At 38.9% G+C, this 22,880-nt stretch overlaps 1 protein-coding gene across 1 annotated transcript in view; it reads left to right on the forward strand.

The window, feature by feature from the left end:
- Positions 1 to 22,880, forward strand: part of TRPC6 (transient receptor potential cation channel, subfamily C, member 6) — a gene marked incomplete at its 5' end in the record, with an annotated part of 61,203 nt that overhangs the window by 27,395 nt on the left and 10,928 nt on the right. Inside the window, 6 exons of the mRNA XM_010848230.1 lie at positions 3,752 to 3,968; positions 10,457 to 10,690; positions 14,706 to 14,970; positions 16,391 to 16,586; positions 17,371 to 17,574; positions 19,281 to 19,355. Of these exons, the coding sequence (XP_010846532.1) occupies positions 3,752 to 3,968; positions 10,457 to 10,690; positions 14,706 to 14,970; positions 16,391 to 16,586; positions 17,371 to 17,574; positions 19,281 to 19,355 (1,191 nt within the window). The remainder of the gene's footprint in view (positions 1 to 3,751; positions 3,969 to 10,456; positions 10,691 to 14,705; positions 14,971 to 16,390; positions 16,587 to 17,370; positions 17,575 to 19,280; positions 19,356 to 22,880) is intronic.

The raw sequence follows: 22,880 nt of genomic DNA on the forward strand, positions 1-22,880 counted from the left end.
TAAGCCAACTTTTTCACTCTCCACTTTCACTTTCATCAAGAGGCTTTTGAGTTCCTCTTCACTTTCTGCCATAAGAGTGGTGTCATCTGTATATCTGAGGTTATTGATATTTCTCCCGGCAATATTGATTCCAGCTTGTGTTTCTTCCAGTCCAGCGTTTCTCATGATGTACTCTGCATAGAAGTTAAATAAACAAGGTGACAATATACAGCCTTGACGTACTCCTTTTCCTATTTGGAACCAGTCTGTTGTTCCATGTCCAGTTCTAACTGTTGCTTCCTGACCTGCATACAATTTCTCAAGAAGCAGATCAGGTGGTCTGGTATTCCCATCTCTTTCAGAATTTCCCACAGTTTATTGTGATCCACACAGTCAAAGGCTTTGGCATAGTCAATAAAGCAGAAATAGATGTTTTTCTAGGTGATAGAATTCCAGTTGAGCTATGCCAAATCCTAAAAGATGATGCTGTGAAAGTGCTACACTCAATATGCCAGTAAATTTGGAAAACTCAGCAGTGGCCACAGGACTGGAAAAGGTCACTTTTCATTCCAATCCCAAAGAAAGGCAATGCCAAAGAATGCCCAGACTACCACACAATTGCACTCATCTCACACGCTAGTAAAGTAATGCTCAAAATTCTCCAAGCCAGGCTTCAGCAATATGCGAACCGTGAACTTCCTGATGTTCAAGCTGGTTTTAGAAAAGGAAGAGGAACCAGAGATCAAATTGCCGACATCCACTGGATCATGGAAAAACTTTATATAATACATGATTAAATAGCTAAGTCACAATAAATTGTATATATAACAATGCCAAATTTAAATTGTATATGTGGTACACTATGGAAAAGAAATTAAAGTTGCATTAATGTTCAGTTTTTAACAGTCCATATTTAAAGAAAAACATCGATAAGGACAATAGGCAAAAGGAAATCAGTCCTATTTTCTCTCCCATTTGTTTTAACTTTATATGAGACTTCTATTTAAACAGGGTCTTAAAAAGAAACACAAAAAAATACTCTGGTTCAAGCTAAGGAATATTTACTTAGGGAAGTATGCTTTTCAGACATGATTTTTATAGCAACTTTTTACAAATTAATTTTGAATTGGCTCTGCAATATATCTAATTGTATGGATCCATTGACTTAAAACTAGATTGATCTATTGATCTAGATAAACATACACATACACACACACACACATGCACACACACATACACAGCATGACATTCTGCCTGGCCTAAGTGAGGGAGAGAAAACAAATATCGTACATTAACACATAAAAATGGAATCTGGAAAAAACGGTACTGATGAACCTATTTACAGGGCAGGAACAGAGACGCAGATGTAGAGAGTGGACATGTGGACATGGAAGAGGAAGGGGAGGGCGGCACAGACTGGGAGAGCAGCATTGACATGTATGCCCTCCCATGGATGAAATAGATAGCCAGTAGGAAGCTTTTGATGGCACAAGGAGCTCAGCTCGGTGCTCTGTGACGAATCACAGGGGTGGGATGGTGCGAGAGGGAGGCTCAAGAAGAATGAAAAATGTATATACATATACCTGATTCACTTTGTTGTATAGCAGAAACTAACACAACATTGTAAAGCAATTATACTCCTATAAAAATTTTTTTTAAAAATGATTCTAATTAAGAGAGAAAGGACTAAGCTATGTGACTCATCATTCTAGCTCTAACTTTTATGATTTTGAAAACCATATAGACTGATAGTTTGTAGGAGCAGAGAATATTGATTGGATTTCTTCCATTATAGCATTTCTTTGTTAAAAACCTTAGAACCTTTTTTTTTCCCCTAAAAATTTACATGTATATGTACTTCCATGAGAAAATAAGAAATTGTTTTGTAAACCAAATATAAACATTAACTCTTAAAACAAATATGCTGTGCTTAGTTGCTTAGTAGTATCTGACTCTTTGCGACCCCATGGACTGTAGCCCAACAGGATCCTCCGTCCCTGGGGATTCTCCAGGCAGGAATACTGGAGTGGGTAGCCTATCCCTTCTCCAGGGGAACTTTCTAACCCAGGAATTGAACCAGGGTCTCCTGCAGTGAAGGCAGATTCTTTACCAGCTGAGCAACCCGAGAAGCCCCAAGTATACCTGAGTTCAAATTCCAGCTCTAACACTTAAGGAGCTAGTTTCTGGACCTTTCTTCCTCTTTTCCTTCATCTGTAAAATGGGCATTTCAGCAGCATATACCCCTTTGTATTGTTGTAACAGTTACATGTAATTAATAGAGTAAAGCACTTAAAACAGTACTTAGCACATAAAAGTACTGGATAAGTGGTGGTATTATTATTAATTTCTGTATTTTATTTCTATATTTTTCTGTAATAATCAGTTAATTTAAAAAGCTGTTAAAAGCTATGAGCCCTCTCCTACAAAAAAATATCCTTACATGCGTGTGCTGAGTTTTGTTTACCATTCCAGGGGTGCACAGAGCCCCTGAGACACATCTTGGGCACACACCACACCTCTGCTCTGACTAGGATGCGTGCATCTCAGATGGGAATGATTCCTGCACTATTGATGCACAGGAGCTTTATGGTCTCCATATTTTATATGAAGACTCTGATTTTCACATAATTTAGGAAGTTCACTCATTGCTAACTAGGGAATGAAACTGGAACCTGAACCTAAAGTGTTTGACTTTCAATGCAGTGTCATTCCAGGACGTTGGTTCAGTGCATGGCGGGACCTGCCCTGCTGTCCTGCCCTTGGCTGGGCGTCCTTTTCTTGGTACTCCTGACTTCTGCTCCACACAGCATCTCCAACATACAATATCACCTGAAGCTTGACCTGCACCCACAGCAGTTCAGTTCAGTCACTCAGTCATGTCCGGTTCTTTGCGACCCCAAGAACTGCAGCACACCAGGCCTCCCTGTCCATCACCAACTCCTGGAGTTTACTCAAACTCATGTCCATTAGTCGGTGATGCCATCCAACCATCTCATCCTCTGTTGTCCCCTTCTCCTCCCACCTTCTATCTTTTCCAGCATCAGGGTCTGTTCTAATGAGTCAGTTCTTTGCACCCACATCAGTGAAATACATGTGTGGACAGTGCTAGTGCTAAGTCACTTCAGTTGTGTCTGACTCTTTGTGATCCTATTGGCCGTAGCCTGCCAGGCTCCTCTGTCCCTCTGTGCATGGGATTCTCCAGGCAAGAATACTGGAGCGGGTTGCCATTTCTTTCTCCAGGGGATCTTCCTGACCCAGAGGTTGAACCCACGTCTTCTGTGTCTCCTGCATTGGCAGGCAGGTTCTTTACCACTAATGCCACCTGGGAAGCCCAGAAGGCAAATGTCAACGAAGGGTGTATACATGGCAAAGTAGATTCAGTTTAATATTTTCACTGCTGCTTCCTCAAAACTTCATGCCCACTAAATTAGTTTGTTTTTCATGAATAATTGTGATACTCTGCTCTGCCTTTTGTTATTATACTAATAAAATATTTTGTCAGTATCACATATATTTTAAGAACTTAAATATTATTTTATAGAAGTGAATTTATTTAACTATCAATCCCAAATATCAGCATATATAGATGAGCAATGAGACAAAATTTTATATTAGCATAAAGGATTATTTTTTTATTATCAGTTATAAATGTACATAATTATCTTAGAAGAACATTGGACTGCACAGATGTTTGTTCTTGTGTATAGACATGTGTGTTTTGCAAAATGCACACAACAAAGCTAAGACTTTCTTTTGGTGTGTTTTGTGGCAGATGGGAAAGATAATGCGTGGACCATTCATGAAGTTTGTGGCACACGCTGCCTCCTTCACCATTTTTCTGGGACTGCTAGTCATGAATGCAGCTGACAGATTCGAAGGCACCAAAATCCTTCCTAATGAAACCAGCACAGATCATGCAAAACAGCTGTTCAGGATGAAAACATCCTGCTTCTCATGGATGGAGATGCTCATTATTTCCTGGGTAATAGGTAAAGACTGACTTTCTCTCATCATTTATTTTTGCAGCCATAGCAATAGGACTGAATGACACCTGTTCTCTCACACGTCAGTTATATAAATGTATGCAGCATAATACAATGCTCTGCACAACATGATTTTGTGTTTTTAAAGTGCAGTTATCTAGGGTTCATTTTCAGTACCACAGTTCTCTCACATGCCACATGCTTTTTAGATTTCCAAGAAAAACCCAGGAAGAAAATGAACAGGATAGTATGAATCAAACCTTTCCAGTGATGAAAAACTGCCATTCATATTTTGGGACAGCTGTGACTTCAAGCTTAAAAATAACCATATGATTTTATGTTGCAATTTAATAGGAACAGAAGGTCCTAGCCACTCACACCTATTGAACATTTGTTATGTACTAAGAACTGTTCAGATCATTTTACATCCATCACATTACCCACTGTCTTTGTGCTTTAGTGGTCTACTCTATCGTATAATAATAATGTCTACATTATGGCTTTAGGTCTCCCAGAAGGAAAGTGAAACAGAGAGAATGCAGTCTCAATTACTAGGCTGTCTTTAGAATCAGTCATCCATATTGCTTGACATTAAATATAATGCAAATAAAAGATATTTCAATTGGATATTTATAAATGAATAGACTCAGTAGCTATTACCTATTGAGGATAATAATGTGAATGAAATGTAGTCCTTATAGTCAAGGAAGTTAAGTCTGCTGGAGGGGGGCAGGCAGGTCAACAAGTAAATCAACAAAGAAAACTATGTAACAAATAATATTACTGAGGAGCTATTAGAGGGTTATGAACATATACAGATTGGGCACCTAAATCTGAGTGGGTGGGATGTGGAAGGGGCAGAGAAGGTCTCCCTAGACAGTACATTCAACCTGAGATTTTGAAGATAAGGTCATGTTAATTGTACTGACTGTTTATGGGGAGGTAAGGACGGACTGATGTTGAGGCTGAAACTCCAGTATTTTGGCCACCTGGTGGGGAGAGCTGACTCATTTGAAAAGACCCTGATGCTGGGAAAGATTGAGGGCAGGAGGAGAAGGGGACAACATAGGATGAGATGGTTGGATGGCATCATCGACTCAATGGACATGGGTTTGGGTGGACTCCGGGAGTTGGTGATGGACAGGGAGGCCTGGCGTCCTGCGGTTCATGGGGTTGCAAAGAGTCAGACACGACTGAGCGACTGAACTGAACTGAAGGACACTACGAGGCATGGATCAAAAAGCTGAAGGCAAAGATGTGGAACTAGGTCCACACTTGGCTCCTCATTTGCCAAGTCATGTGTTAGGCTCAGCTATAACGCAGGCTCATTTATGGATGTGATTGATGGGAGAGAGGGGAGGAGACATGGCCAGAGGATGATTTTCAGCTATTGGTGCTGTGATTCCTCACCTTTTATAAAACACAGCTGGCTGTGAGGTAGAGGGTGGCTTTGAGGAGGGGGTTCGGGAGGCTGAGAGACAACTGAAGTGATCCATGTGTGGAATGTGGGGCCAGAAAGGGAGTGAGGAAAGGACTTGAGAGCTTTGTAAAAGATACTCTTCAAAAAACCTGGTAATGTATTGCACGTGGACAGGGAGAGCTGTGGATTCTGCCTTGAGTTAAGGTGCTGACTGCAAGTCTCTAAGAGGAAGAATACAGAGGGAAGATAAGGATTGAGATCAGGAGAATGAAAAGCTGGTAAGGAAGTTTACTTGAGATTGACTTTGAAGTGCCCATGGGATTTCCAGGTGAAGACGTCTACTAAGTAATAGAAAATGCAACCCCAGAGAGAAGCCAGGCTGTGGACAAAGTTTCAGCTGTCTCCATAAGGTCCTGACCATGCAGGAAGTCCTGCAGGGTAGATATGTGGAGAAGAATGTGAGAAGAGAGCTCAAGGAATCCTTATCCAAAACCGTTGGCAGTCCGTAAGCTTGGTTCTCCCCTGGTGATCTGGAGAAGCATCTGTAGTCAGTTTTATGTCACTTCTGTGGCAAGGGATATCTTCTAGGCTTCCTCATTCTGGGGCTGATCGGATAATCAATTGAAATGTTATAAAGCACTATAAAAATTACCTTATGAGCATTTTAAATGCATATGAGGTAATTCAACAGCATTGAGAGTTATTCAAAACTTCTGCATCACTTCATTTCCTGGTTATGTTCCAAGGAGAAATATAGTGTCTTAACATGCGAATTGCATCAATAAGGTAAACCTTTGATAAAGAAGAGTTTGATTGTCCACTTTTTCTTTTCTAATTGGTTTGTCTTATGCTATAAAGCTCTAAGAAATATATTACATCTCACTTTGAATATTTAAAATAAGAATGATCATTTGGACATTGCCTTTATCTCAAGCTAAATACGCCTATATGCCATCATGTTTTTTGTGCGTGTTAGTATGTGTAACATATATAATATAGTACTTGGCACATTGGAAATGTTTAATAAATTTCAGATAGCTATGGTTATTATTAAACTCTTCATTAAGAGTTCATATGTTTTATATGGAAGTGGTATTTCCTACTGAAAAGATATTAATCAAGATATGACTCTTTCAAGGTTAAACTTTGAAAGCATTTAATTTTATGTAAGGGGATTAGATATAATGAATGTTCATTTTATTCTTGTTCTTATTTTAAACTTTCTGTTTTGTATTGGGGCATAGCCAGTTAACAAGGTTGTGATAGTTTCAGGTAAACAGTAAAAGGACTCATCCATACATACACGTGCATCCATGTCCATCTTATTCTTTATCAAACATAATTTACTCTTCTCATACTGATATTTTAATATAAGCATTAGAAGTTTTTCCTTTTTCACCTGGAAACCTAAACCAAGAATGTTAACTTTTAATTTTATGAATAAAAGCATTTTCCTTGGAACAACTGGCCCAATAACCTTTATATTTGAGATTTGGAGATGTTCTCAGTGTTCATTTACAGGGAAAACAATGAACAACTCAGAATGGACAACTGGTACTTTGTAGCATGTGTTAGACTCCTGGTTCAGTTTCTAACACTGATATTTATTTTTCTTCTTGAATTTTCTTGAAAGTGGTTGTACCTTCTGGAAATAATCATTAAGTGGCCTAAGTTACTTAGGTCTGATGCTGGCTGGTTTGAAAGAAAAGACTGACATTACTGGTCACAGAAAGCAAATTGATTTAATTTTAGGGAAAAGTTGAAAAGCTGAATGATGGAATCTGCATTCCAAGAGATCTTGACAAGACAGAATGGTGAGCTCAAAACAAGGAGAAATGAGAAGGGTAACAGGAACACAGGGAGGGGGAGACGTGCTTGATGACACTTCACAGGAAAAGGTCTTAGGCAGCAGTTTTAGCCTAATGTCCAGTGTGAGCGCTGAGGAAGGAAATGCAATGCAGGACTGACTCTTTAACAGGAGGGAAGGACTGCAGGCAAGGGCTGTAATTAAGTCCCTGAGCCACACTCTGTCTAGACCACAGCTGCAGGCAATTGGCAAAATAGGGAGCATTCCAAGTGGAAAGCCGTCAGAAAAGTGAGTGGCTTCTCCACAGAAAAGCCCCTGTTGGGACTGGAGAAACTTACTCTGTAGGGTGGGAGGTAGGGCGGAACCTAGGGATTGTGAAGCCTGAAATTTAATTTTTTGGAGGGCCCCATTTAGAGAAAAAGAAGGCAAAATAGAGAAGGAAAAATGGAGGATCCTGGGCAAATAAGGCATTCTAGAATTCAAATTTCATTTGCTTCATGGGAAACCCACCTCTGCTCTAGACGAATAAATTTAATGAGGGCACAGGTGTTTTTGCTTCTTAAAAAATTTTGTTTTAAGAAATGTAAAGGTGGAGGGAGCAGATTCATTCTTTTGAGGGCAGAATTAGTACTGACAGGTTCACAGTGAAGGGATACTTCCTGCAAAGTCAACAATGGGATGAGCAGCCTTCAGTAGGAGTAATTCAGGACATATTCAAGCAGAGGCTCCACCCTGTGGAAGTTCTCTGCTTGTGGAGAAACTGGACTAGATGGAGGATTTTGAACTATGCTTGGCAACGCCTGGAGGTCCTCAGAAAACATAATATGGAAATTCTTCCTTCAAACAGAATGGTTTGCTGTATCTGTTTTATCTTTTAAGCTTTGGGAAGATATCATTTTTACCAAGAAGTGTACCCCTTAAAGAGAGAGAAGATGGAGAAGAAGTGGGAAGAAGGAGAGAAGCTTTGAAAGCAACTAGACTATACGAATTGAAAACCTCCAGTAATCCGTTTTTCAGCTACTCCAAACTACCCTTGTTTCATAGTGAGGAAGCTGGTGGGAACCCAGGGACAACATCCACACACAGACGGCCCTCAGATTTTTTCACTCTTGCTCATACTTGTGTGTGTGTGTGCATGTGTGTGTGCATGAGTGGACACACGCAGTGTTTCCTATTTTATTAATAAGTCTGATCCACTAAAGTATATATGAATCCAATCCCAGCCTTCTCTAAATTTGGAATAATTTCAAAATAAGTAAGTCGTGTGATACATTGAATGCTGATTTTGAGAAAAGCACAGTTAAGCTGTTGGAAGGCGATTCCCAGGTGGTGCTAGTAGTAAAGAACCTGCCTGCCAATGCAGGAGACATGGGAGACACAGGTTCGATCCCTGGGTTGGGGCGATCCCCTGGAGAAGGGCACGGCAACCCACTCCAGTATTCTTACCTGGAGAATCCCATGGACAGAGGAGCCTGGCAGGCTACAGTCGATGGGGTCGAAAAGAGTCAGATACAAGTGAAGTGACTTAGCATGCACGCACAAGCTGTTGGAAGGACAGAGCATGGCTTTTTAAAACCCCTACAGGGCTTCGCAATCATTCACATAGGTTCTGTGATAAAAGTTTATGACAAATATGGGGATTTGGGGAAGGTGATTAGTCGCAGAAAGGGCGGAAGATTTATTTCAACTAGGGGACCCTGGAGACTTCTTGATGGAAGTAGACTTTGAGGAATTGTTGGTGTTTAGGTTGTGTTTCTCCAGATGGCTCTAGGAGGAGACAGGACATCAGAGATTAGGATGTCTTAAAGATAATAGGGGTAAAGTTACTTCTTTTTAATAAAGAAAGAAAATATATACCAGACATAGAAAATCTGAAATAGTAAATTCTCAATAAGTATTAGTTATGTTTTCAAGTGCCAGACACTGTGCTATGCATTTTCCATATGTTATTTAAGTCTCTTGACCATCCTATGAAGTAGGTACAAACTACTATCATCCCCATTCTGCAAGCTGAATTTTAGAAAGTTTCAGTAAGTTGCCAAAGATTGCACAGCTAACAAATGGATGACTGTAATTGTTCAGGCACCCAGCGGTGTCTGACTCTTTGTGACCCCATGGACTGCAGCATGCCAGGCCTCCCTGTCCCTCACCATCTCCCAGAGTTTGCCCAAGTTTATGTTCGTTGCATTAGCGATGCCGTGGTGTCTGATTCCAAAACCTGTGCTCCTAAGTAATACACTAAGTTTTAGAGTGGATGTGCAACATTATTAATAATTCGCCATGAAGAAACTACTACTACTACTATGCTCCTGTAATTCCTTCTAGTCTTTTATAATGCTGTTTTAAACATAATATCATAGAATATATAAAATGTTTACTTGGCATGCTTGAATGTTTATGACATAAACATTTCCCATTGTGTATTAGTCTAGGTCCTCCAAGAAGCATATGCAAAGACAGAAATTAACATGCAACAATTTTATTAAGGGAAATTCTATGTGAGAGAAATGGGAGGGAGCTGAAGAAACCTTCAAGGGCTGTAAGACTGTGATGGAAGGTTGATGTTCAGGGCAGGAGAGAGGGAAGGAAGGTAGGACAGAAGCACCCTAGATACCCATTCTGTCTAAAGAAAGTTTGACAAGTCTGTCAAGAGATCCTTGAGCTGAGGTCAGCCATCAGAGGAGTCCCATGACTCTCAAGAAGGGGTGCCCTCAGTCACTGGTGAGGAGCAGCCCATGGGATGCATAGCCTTAGGGCAAAAGTGTCTACAGTCTTCAGAGTGCTGCAGCTTTGGCCCATGGCCAGTTGAATTTCTGTATTTGGAGGCCTGTGGGGCACATTCTTGTGGCCACTATTCCATGGTAATTAAAATATCATAGGAAATGGCTACATAATAGTCTATTTGTGAAAGTCCCATGATTACTTCTATTTTGAGGATGTTAGTATCGCTGTTTTTACATATATATTTTTCTTTTATTACAAAGAATCCTATAATGAACATCTTATGTACAGAATTAATGGATCAAATCATGTTTGCTGCTTGAATGCCCTTAATGAACTTTGTCAAATTGCTTTATGATAATGCACTGATATTTTTGGACTATAGGATTTGTAGGGACAGAATAATTATGGCTGAATGGGTAAGATGAGGTCATATTTTGAAGGGTTTTGAATGTCAGCCTGAGACCTTTTAAATTTGTTTTGTTGAAAACTAAGGCTGGAATGAAATTGGATTTTAACCCCTATTTTAACCTCTTTCCCATGCAGGCATGATATGGGCTGAATGTAAAGAAATTTGGACTCAAGGCCCCAAGGAGTACTTGTTTGAGTTGTGGAATATGCTTGATTTTGGAATGCTGGCAATCTTTGCAGCATCATTCATTGCAAGATTCATGGCATTTTGGCATGCTTCCAAAGCCCAGAGCATCATTGATGCAAATGATACTTTAAAAGATTTAACAAAAGTCACACTGGGAGACAATGTGAAATACTACAATTTGGGTGAGTTTACAGTACCCAGTCAACATGTTTATAAAATGCAGAATTTATTATATCATTTGTATGCAGAATCTTTAAAAAAATGGTACAAATGAGCCTATTTACAAAACAGAAATAGACTCACAGATGTAGAAAACAAGCTTATGGTTACCAAGAGGGAAGGGAGGGGAGGGATAAACACAAGAGAGAGATTGGAATTGACATATACACACTCAGATCAGATCAGATCAGATCAGTCACTCAGTCGTGTCCGACTCTTTACAATCCCATGAATCGCAGCAAGCCAGGCCTCCCTGTCCGTCACCAACTCCCGGAGTTCACTCAGACTCATGTCCATCGAGTCAGTGCTGCCATCCAGCCATCTCATCCTCTGTCGTCCCCTTCTCCTCTTGCCCCCAATCCCTCCCAGCATCAGAGTCTTTTCCAATGAGTCAACTCTTCGCATGAGGTGGCCAAAGTACTGGAGTTTCAGCTTTAGCATCATTGCTTCCAAAGAAATCCCAGGGCTGATCTCCTTCAGAATGGACTGGTTGGATCTCCTTGCAGTCCAAGGGACTCTCAAGAGTCTTCTCCAACACCACAGTTCAAAAGCATCAATTCTTCGGCGCTCAGCCTTCTTCACAGTCCAACTCTCACATCCATACATGACCACAGGAAAAACCATAGCCTTGACTAGACGAACCTTTGTTGGCAAAGTAATGTCTCTGCTTTTGAATATGCTATCTAGGTTGGTCATAAGTTCCCTTCCAAGGAGTAAGCGTCTTTTAATTTCATGGCTGCAGTCACTATCTGCAGTGATTTTGGAGCCCAGAAAAATAAAGTCTGACACTGTTTCCACTGTTTCCCCATCTATTTCCCATGAAGTGATGGGACCAGATGCCATGATCTTTGTTTTCTGAATGTTGAGCTTTAAGCCAACTTTTTCACTCTCCACTTTCACTTTCATCAAGAGGCTTTTGAGTTCCTCTTCACTTTCTGCCATAAGGGTGGTGTCATCTGCATATCTGAGGTTATTGATATTTCTCCTGGCAATCTTGATTCCAGCTTGTGTTTCTTCCAGTCCAGCGTTTCTCATGATGTACTCTGCATATAAGTTAAATAAACAGGGTGACAAAATACAGCCTTGACGTACTCCTTTTCCTATTTGGAACCAGTCTGTTGTTCCATGTCCAGTTCGAACTGTTGCTTCCTGACCTGCATACAGATTTCTCAAGAGGCAGACAGGTGGTCTGGTATTCCCATCTCTTTCAGAGTTTTCCACAGTTTATTGTGATCCACACAGTCAAAGGCTTTGGCATAGTCAATACAGCAGAAATAGATGTTTTTCTGGAACTCTCTTGCTTTTTCTATGATCCAGCGGATGTTGGCAATTTGATCTCTGGTTCCTCTGCCTTTTCTAAAACCAGCTTGAACATCAGGAAGTTCACAGTTCACATATTGCCGAAGCCTGGCTTGGAGAATTTTGAGCATTACTTTACTAGCGTAAAGTAATATACACACTACTATATATAAAATAGATAACTAATAAGTACCTACTGTATAGCACAGGGAACTCTACTCAATACTCTGTAATGACCTATATGGGAAGAGAATCTAAAACAGAGTGGGTATATGTATAACTGATTCTTGTTGCTATATAGCAGGAACTAACACAGAATTGTGATTCAACTGTACTTTAATAAAAATTTATTTAAATTTTTTTAGATAAATAAAATGATGAAAGAAAAAAAAAGGAACACATCAGTAGCAGTTTGGTTATTATTCAATTCTCATAAAATTAGTGGTCAGTTTCCAGCTTCTTCAGATTATCTATATCTTTTATTATGCTTTCTACTTCTTTTCTGATATTTCTTCTGGCAGAAAACCTCTCAATCACAAGAATCATCTCCCCTTATCTCTGGGATTAATTGGCTAACCACCAAACTTCATTGAGAATGCTTGTATTATGTCATGGATTTATTTTTTTCTTCTTGTCTATTAAAAATAGTACACATTTAAGTACCATTTCTGTTTAAGGCATGTAAACTATTCGAAAGCAAGTGAATCATCGAAGGCTCCCAATAAATAGCACCCCTTTTTCTCACCCAGACTTTGAACTAGTGCTATGCTGTGCTTAGTCGCTCAGTCGTGTCCAACTCTTTGTGACCCATTGGACTGTAGCCCACCAGGCTCTCTGTCATGGGATTTTTCAGGCAAGAATGTTGGAGTAGGTTGCCATTTCCTCCTCCAGTGGATCTTCCTGACCCAGGGATAGAACCTACCTGCTGAGCCATGAGGGAAGCCTTTGAACTAGATGAGAAATAAAACAAAGTGCCAACATTAGGTCAAATCATCACCTTTAATACTGACAAAGTTTAGAGTGGATGATATAATTCTGAGTTTATTAGTCAACTGGCTCAGCAATACTGAACCCCAGGCTTAGGCAGATGTATCCTCCAATTTCCAGGCAGCCATGGACAGGGCAGTCATACCCAAAGAGGGGTATGGTAGCAGGTATCTGATCATGTGAGAGTCCTCCGTGGAAGATCAGAAGGAAATTCCCAAGATAAAGAGGGCAGAGCTGAGTCCAGTATGCTCAGTTTCTACCCTAGTTTAGCAATCAGAGAAGTCATTCTACCTCCCCAGGAGGAAAGTGACTAAAAAAGGAACAGAAGTAGGTTCAGTTATTGCTTAGGGAAAACCTCTCCTTGTAGAAACCTAGGGTGGGAAAAACAGATTCTCTTTGACTACTTACTTCAAGTCCTCCTCTGATAAGATGTCAGTTAACATACGGTTGACATCTCTATGAGTTTTATTGGCTGTATCACATAGGGATTTCTTTTTTATTATTTCTCTTTAATATTTTAATACCTAACAATTTTTAGAGCACATGTAGGGCTTTTATACAAGGATATATTGTACAGCACAGGGAATATAGCCATTATTTTATACAAAAATTTTTAATATATGGAATTTTACAAGTCAAACTATTTTTATACTGAACTTATATTCAAAGTGCTATATAAAAATAAACTGCTTTTATTACTTTATTGTTCCTAATTCTACTTCTCAGCAAATAAGCAAATACAAATTTATAATTATGTTTTTCCTCTCTGTTACACACTGCTTTGCATTTTTCTTCATAATGGCTTCTTAATTAGATTTTTGATGTTCTGATGTAATAATGTCAGAAAAATTCATAAATGAATAATTACTACATTCTATGATAAAAATAGACTTGAATGGCCAATATAAATTACCTTAGTAAGTTTAAATAACCACAAATACTGCACAGGCCCCAAATTACTTTATGGTATAATTATAGTTTAAGACTAAATAATGATATCATTTACTAGGGCCTTATTTTCTTTTATTATAGTTTAAGATTAAATAGTAAATGCCACTATTTAGCTAGTGCCAAGCACTTTCTAAACACTCAATGTATGTTGACTTACTAAATTCTCACAACAGATGATAGGGTATAAACAGTATGTCATTTTTAAAGATGGGAAAATAAAACTATTAATAAGATAAATAATTTGTACTAGTTCTTCTAGTTGATTTTAGATAGATAGATGCATGCAGAAATGTGTGGTAAGTCGCTTGAATCATGTCCAACTCTCAGCGACCCTACAGACTACAACCCACCACTCTCCTGTCCGTGGAGTTCTCTAGGCAGGAATATCGGAGTGGTTACATAAGCCAAGTCCATAGTTTGTACTCTCAACCATTATGCTATACCATTATGGAAAACTACCAGCAAACCAGGGGGTAATTTTCTTTGTAAATTCAAAAGTTCAAATATACCTGACACTTAAAGAAGTTCCATTAGGAACTGGATTGCTAATGTAATTATATTTCTATCCCAGCAAAGAAGTTAAGTAAAAAGTTTCCTTCTCCAGGAGATCTTCCTGATCCAGGAATCAAACCCAGGTCTCTTGCAATGCAGACAGATTCTTTACCATCTGAGCTACCAGGAAAGCCCCAAGTAAAAAATGTAAATAAACTCACCATAACTTTTGTCTTTCCTTTCTCCTAGCCAGGATAAAGTGGGACCCCTCTGATCCTCAAATTATATCTGAAGGTCTTTATGCAATTGCTGTAGTTTTAAGTTTCTCCAGAATAGCCTACATTTTACCAGCAAATGAAAGCTTTGGACCTCTGCAGATATCACTTGGAAGAACGGTAAAAGATATCTTCAAGTTCATGGTCATATTCATCATGGTGTTTGTGGCCTTTATGATTGGAATGTTCAACCTCTATTCCTACTACATTGGTGCAAAGCAAAACGAAGCCTTCACAACGTAGGTGTTTTTGGTTCTTTTAATCATGATGATTGTCAATTAAACTTTAGCCTAATAGTGTTCATATACAACAGTGGGATAAATAATGTTTTAGTAAAGACATCATTCCCAGTTACTCTTTAGCATTATGAGAGAAGTTTTAAATGTGTTGTAAGAACTCAACAATGTAGGCAACCTTTCTAATAGTAAGTAATTATAGTTAACAATTTTAGGGCCAGGACTACCTCATACACATTATCTTATTATTTCTGTTTCACACAAAAAGGAACTGAAGCTCAGGGAAGTTAAATGACATGCTGAGTGTCTCATAGCTGCTAGTATGTAGAAAAGCCAGGACTAGTCCCTTGTCCACTGACCCTAACATCTGTGCTCCTCACTACTGTATCCTGCTCAGTTCAGACTCCTGGGGCCCTACAAGAATGGCTGCTTCCAAAATCAATCTGAGTTACCAGCAGCAACAAGGGTTTTAACTTATGTTCATCACGGATACACGTTTTTTATAAAGTATGTTTGGAATACATTACTCAAATATTAGGTATTCAGGTATACTTTGGCCACCTGATGCGAAGAGCCGACTCACTGGAAAAGACCTTGATTCTAGGAAAGACTGATGGCATCACTGACTCAGTGGACATGAATTTGAGCAAACTCTGGGAGATGGTGAAGGACAGGGAAGCCTGGAATGCTGCAGTCCATGGGATCACAAAGAGTCGGACACTACCGAGCAACTGAAGAACAACAAAAAAATGTTACAATGAGAAGTACTGATCAAAGCATAACCTATTATTCATATTCCTGTAAAGTTCAGTTTATCAGAGAGATTGAACCAACTGACCTAAGCAGAGGAGCTTCATTTTGGTCAATAATTATGCCTAATGCATTGAAATTCCTAAGACATGTCAGTGATTTTAGTAACATTGACTATGTTTATATTGTCATATTTTCCTTAAGACACCTTAAGACACATACCATTATCTATTTATTGGATATTAGAAGTGTAGATGAGCAGCAAACACAAAAGGACTATAAATTACATTATTACATTACATATATAAATTATAAATTACATATTACATTGTTTTTATTAATACATTTAATATTTTCTTTACCAAAACTATGGATTATTTAAATGTTAATGTCTGTGGTTTGAAGTTATGTTAACATTTATTGAGCACTTATTATGTGCCAGATAGTGAGTTGTGTACTTCATATGTAAAATATTCCCTTATCCTTGCAACAATCCTGGAAATAGTTATTGTACCTATTTTACAAAAAAGAAAACTGAGGCTCAGGGAAGTGAAGAATTTTCTCATGAATATCTAATAATTTTCAGACATTAAATCAGCTTGCTTTTATTATACTATCATTGTCATTCATTTGTATGCTTTATCATCTCCTTTATTTCCTTTTTTTTACCCAGAGTGGAAGAGAGTTTTAAGACACTGTTTTGGGCTATATTTGGACTTTCTGAAGTGAAATCGGTGGTCATCAACTATAATCACAAATTTATTGAAAACATCGGTTATGTTCTTTATGGAGTCTATAATGTTACAATGGTCATTGTTTTGCTAAACATGTTAATTGCAATGATCAACAGTTCATTCCAGGAAATTGAGGTATAATCTCTATACATTTGTATACTATGTGGTATATATTTTAACTATTCCAGGGATCAACTCAGCAATGGTGGTGATACTATAGACTACTTTCTATCTGTTCTTTACCTTTTTATATAGTTCTTTATATATTTTATAGAAAATTTATATTTTTATATTCTTTATATGTAGTAATCAGAAAATTTTAATCCTTTGCTTCCAAGCACATCATCTATGGGTGTGGTAGGATAGTAAGAAATAAGGATGAGAAATGTTGTATGATTTAGTAGTATTATTTGTAAATTCTTAGAGATACTATATCAGCATGAATTTATATTTCATTTAAAAATTATTGCTTATGAATGCCACTGTTCTCCAAATCTTACTTTGAGTGATGTTCAAAATTGACTTTTTCTCAAATTTAGAGTGATTTTTATTCAAGAATCTTGGTGTGTGTCCCAAATTCATCAAAGCAGTGATCTGTTGCAAAATATAAGAGTGAATAATTTTTCATAGTGTTTTTCAGAATATAGGAAAATAGCTTTATAACTTTCAGTGTATTTATAAATACATGCAAGTTTTAAGATCTGTAAGAATGATAATTTTTTAAGTAAATTTTCGTAAATTTTCTTTCCTAAGAGTGTGTGAATAGTACCTTAATATTTTTGAGAATATCTTGGGGTGGTGTTTGGGGTCTGAGATCATTGTAGGTAACATTACTTCCATCTAGCCACACAATGTCAAAAGCATCCCAGTAATTCTGTTTATGCATTTCCTTGCTGAACTGTCATATTTATTTGTATAGGATGATGCTGATGTGGAATGGAAATTCGCAAGGGCCAAACTTTGGTTTTCTTACTTTGAGGAGGGAAGAACTCTTCCTGTTCCCTTCAACCTGGTGCCAAGTCCAAAGTCCCTGTTTTATGTCTTATTGAGGCTTAAAAAATGGATTTCTGAATTGTTCCAGGGCCATAAAAAAGGTTTCCAGGAGGATGCAGAAATGAACAAGGTGATTTGACTTAATAATTTGAAATTATGTTTTTAAACACTAAAACCATGATAGGCACGATACCACATCCCTTTATAAAGAAGCAGTTTCTGATGACATGCCTATCCATTCCCAAATGTAGTCAATTAGCTCAGAGCAGTCCTTTGGCTTTTGTCTGTTTATTAGGAGCACACTGGACATTTTTTACTAAAAAATATAAGAAAAATCCATGAAATGTAGCTACAATAATGTGTCACATTTTCCAGAGTGGGTATTAAAAGGGAGAGCTATTCTGGGGCGTATTTTCACTGTGGTAGCTACATGTCCCTCCCTTTGCCTTCAGTTTATACAGCTAGATGTAGTTATATACCTCAGCTTATGCAGCTTCAATTTTTTTTCACCTTCAACTTATACAGCCAGCTAATTATGACTTCGGGGACACTGACAGACTCTTAAGTACTACACAGAGAACTTCAGAAATCAATTGCTCACATGTAATATGGGAGATGAGGCTTGGCATTACATCAAGAAAGATCTATCTAAGGGTACTAATTGGAAACTGTAATCTCATGAAGCAGGGCCATCTTAAGAATCCCTGGAAGTGATCTGTCTAGTGCCTGATGAAGGAGTAGAACCATCACAGAGGGTTAAGGAATGTGTGGAGCATGTGGAGCACTATGTGGACTGCGTGGGGGTGGGGAGGTTATTCTCCGCCAGGAATTCCGAGGGGACAGAACTCTGTATCCAGGAGGAGCACAGACTAGATGCCGCCAGAGGAGGGCCAAGAGGCAGACAGGTTTGGATATGGTGTCATAGATAAGTGATGAGTCAGCTGCTTCTAGAAGGAAGACTGAAGGGGAATACAATGAATATTTTTTACAATTCCCAATTTTAATGAGGAAATACATTTGTTTATTTTATTCTTCAAATATAGGAAAAGAGGCCATGGGCAAAATTTGCTAATAGTTCAATTTTAGCTTTATGTAAAAAAAAAAGAATTATCAAGATCTGTCCAACAGAATGGTGGGCTTTCTTATGAAATAGTGAGTTCCCTATCATTTTAAGTAATCAATAAATGCTAGATGACCAGTATTAGGATTTTATAGATTTTTCTGCACTGGGTGGGCAACTGAGCCAAATGATCATAAAGGTCCCTTGCAATTATAAGGTTCTATTATTGAATATAAAGGAAATATTGTAATTCCTGCTGGGTTTACATCTTACTACTTGGGATTCTCAAGTTAAGCTCCCTGAGCTCCAACTTCACCTGTAATATGGGAATTACAGTTATATCTATGTCATGAAAATCAAATCAAATAAATAGGTGAAAGTGCTTTGAGAATTCTTAAGCTTTCTTTAAATGTATGACGATTATTTTGGATAGGAATTTTGGAAAAAATATATGATCTTTGGTGCTCTCCCAGATGTATAACTTATAGAACTCAGTGGGTTGAATAGCAAAAACCTCCCTCCCTCCATGTTACTAAGCATGTCGCTCTTAGTAACATGTGGTTAGAACTGCAACCCCAGACAATTCAGTGTCCAAACAAAATGTCCGAGTATTCACCAAACGGAAGACCCTAGTAAGAATATGTTCCTCTCAAAGAAACTTGCTAGAGAATTAGACCAGATGGCTTTTAGAATATGGGATGAAGGAAGACTGAAATTCTTACAGTTCTCAATGTATAATTAGTGATTATATTCATTTTACTCTCTATCTTTAAAAGAGAAATGAAGGAAAGAAATTTGGAATTTTGGGAAGTCATGAAGACCTTTCAAAATTATCACTTGACAGAAAACAGGTAAGATCACATTTGAAAATATGGAGCCACACTTATGATCTGGCTTATCTTCTCAGAAAGAAGGACAAATATTCAGAAGCAATTTTAAGAAACAGTAGACACAGTAAAGAATTAACAATTTGGCAGTGCTCAAAGAATCTGCTATTGAGAAGTTAAAGCAAGCCTGTGTCCAGTGCATCAGCAAAAAGAATTGCATGGCTGTTTAAGGCAGATATTAAACATATATTTGGAGTACTTTGGGGTGATAAAATATAGAACTGTGATGTAAAGAAGGAAAAATTAAAATAATAGAGGAACTTGTCAGGGACCTGATGGAGATATAATTAATGTAATTCTTCACAGCTCAGGTGGCGATTATGCACACCTAGCAGAGCTGCATTATTTGTCAGTAATTGAGAGGTTGTCAAAAGAGGCTCCCTGAGAATTCAGTGGCTGCTCCAGTCAGCACAGTTTACAATGAGCAGTGTACCCGAGAGCTACATCAGCTGCCTAATTTGGAGTGGCAGAATCCTTCATGATGGGGACTTTTGATTCATTCTGGCAGCAGGCACATAGTAGGGGCACAAGGCAGAAGGAAATTATGAGTGAACTAATCAGGAGAAGAGCAATGTATTAGGTGAGACTTGCATTCAGTTGCACATAATAATGATAATAATAAACATGGTGATTTAAGCAAGACAGTTGTCTTCTCCCTTCTCATTTAACTCTCCAGAGTTGGCAGTACAGGGTTCTTGTCAGGAGTGAGTCTCTGCAATTCCCCTGGATATTTTTATCGTAGTCAAATACAAGATGACACCTTTACCTCCAGACATGACACCTACTATTCAGGAATGAAGAAGCAAGGGGGCAGAGGAAAAGTTGGGCACCAGAGGAATCGGTCACCACCCTCAGAAGTGCCTCCCAACATCTGTTACTATATCTCATTAGCCAGAGCTCTGTTCCAGGGCCACCGCATGCAACACAAATGCCAAGGAGGGTTGCGATTTTGTTTTGTTTTTAAGCCAAGTGTGTTACCTCCTCTAACAAAATAGGAATACTCTTAAGTATTGATATAATATTGATATAGTGAGAGCACTGAACTAAGTAGTCAGAAGACTGAGATCTCATCTCATCTCTGCCACTTTAGCAATTCATTTAACTTCTCTGAACCTTAATTTCCTCATTGACAAAATAGGATTAATCAAGTTGTACAACCCATCACACAAAATCGTTGGGAGGATTCAGTTGAAGCTTTGTAAATCACAAACACTAGTAGGTACTTGTTACAGAGAAGCAGCTTTTGTCCTTTGGTTATAATTAACTCAACAAAATTTTTCAAAAAAATAGGTCAGTGTAAGTTGGATTTGGGGCTTCCCTGGTGGCTTAGATGGTAAAGAATCTGCCTGCAATGCAGGAGACCCAGATTTGTCCCTGAGTCGGGAAGAATCCCTGAAAAAGGGAATGACTACATACTCCAGTATTCTTGCCTGGAGAATTCCATTGATAAGAGGAGCCTGGTGGGCTACAGTCCATGGGGTCGCAAAGAGGTGGACATGACTGAGCAACTAATACTTTCACTTCAAGTTGGATTTTATAAGTTTGCAGTAAGAAATTGCTTATACTGAAAGTATGATGAGTGAATGATAACAATAAATCATTGAACAAGTATAAAAAATTTAAGGGGGATTAAAATGCTTTTTTTCGCTTTATGATAGAATCTATGTGTGTGTTGGAGAAGGAAATGGCAACCAACTCCAGTACTCTTGCCTGGAAAATCTCATGGACAGGGGAGCCTGGTAGGCTACAGTCCATGGGGTTTCGAAGAGTCGGGACACCATTGAGCAACTTCACTTTCACTTTTCACTTTCATGCACTGGAGAAGGAAATGGCAACCCACTCCAGTACTCTTGCCTGGAGAATCCCAGAGACAGAGGAGCCTGGAGGGCTGCCATTTATGGGGTCGCACAGAGTCGGACACAACTGAAGCAACTTAGCAGCAGCAGCAGCAGCTGTGTGTGTGTGTTAGTCACTCAGTTGTCTCTGACTCTGTGATCCCATGGACTGTAACCCTGCAGTCTATGTCCATGGAATTCTCCAGGCAGATAGACTCTGTAGTGCCTTTCAAATGAAATAATTTTATTTTCTCTGTAGTTTCTCCAAAAATGTAGAAAAGTAAAATTTGTTTAAATCATCTGAAAAATATACTTTATATCATTTTAACATGACTGGATTACTTTATGCTTTCCATTAGCATATATTTCAACCCCAGATTAAAATAAACTCTTTAAGGTCAATACAAAGCCTCTGGTGTCTGACCCTAGTGGTGGATCAATAAAATGTTGATTTCAGTGTCAGCTGAGCCTTCTGGTGTATGTGTGCTAAGTTGCTTCAGTCGTGTTCAACTCTGTGCATCCCTGTTTACTGAAGCCCACCAGGCTTCTCTGTCCATGGGGATTCTCCAGGCAAGAATACTGGAGTGGGTTGCCATGCCCTTCTCCAAGCAATCTGCCCAACCCAGGGATTGAACCCAGGTCACCTGCATTGCAGGCAGATTCTTTACCTTCCAAGCCACCAGGGAGGCCACCAACAAAACTTCTAGAGTGGCTGTTTATTTTGGCAACCATGGAGATGTATGGCTCGTATCTTCTTGCAAGACAGAACCTGCTTTGGGGAGCTCGGTCAGCTGGCAGCCTCCTGCTGCAGCCTCTTTGGGATATCCTCAGCTTTCCCACCACGGTCATGCTTTTTGGGTCCTGGGCATTTCTTGCCAGCACAGGACCTCTCTTGGGGCACTCTGTGCCCAGCTCTCAATCTTCCTACCTCTCCCTCTTTCACAAGTGAGCCAAGCCTCATGGTCTGGAAGCTTTTTCTGCCGTCTGCTCACCCTTCCCATTATCTTTCAGAGGCATGATTCTGAACACATTTCATATTTCTGACACTGTCTTGGCATTTGATTCCCAGAGGACCAAACCAACACAGATGTCTATTTCTCTTTGCCATGTAAGCTTATGATGAACAAAACTAGGCACATTTCACATAGTGTGCTTTTGCATGATATGTTAACTATATTCCCGAGAAAATGCTTTTTAAAGCAACCATTTGTAGTTCCATTTATTTTTGCCTGTTGTTGCTGAGGTGAACTCCTACTGGAACATGTTTGACACTGTTATGTACTAAGAAGAACTCTCATGGTGTGTTTTCCCTTACTCAGTTTGTGTAGCTTTTGCTCACTTTTTCATGAAGTCTATGTTTAGTTTCTATTTCTCTCGGGTCTTCTTTCTGACTCCTTGAAGGTTAAAGTGGTTAGGTCACATGAACATTCCTTCACATCTTCTTCCTGCATATCTGCTCCACGTAAACTATAGAAATCAGTCAGATGAGCCATATAACAATACTTTTTGAAACAAAGTAAGCATTCATTATCTTTCAGTTCAGTTCAGTTCAGTCGCTCAGTCGTGTCCGACTCTTTGTGACCCCATGAATCGCAGCACGCCAGGCCTCCCTGTCCATCACCAACTCCCGGAGTTCACTCAAACTCACATCCAT

This window comes from Bison bison, unplaced genomic scaffold (genome assembly GCF_000754665.1).
Source record: "Bison bison bison isolate TAMUID 2011002044 unplaced genomic scaffold, Bison_UMD1.0 scf7180017864262, whole genome shotgun sequence".
NCBI classification, from domain to species: domain Eukaryota; kingdom Metazoa; phylum Chordata; class Mammalia; order Artiodactyla; family Bovidae; genus Bison; species Bison bison.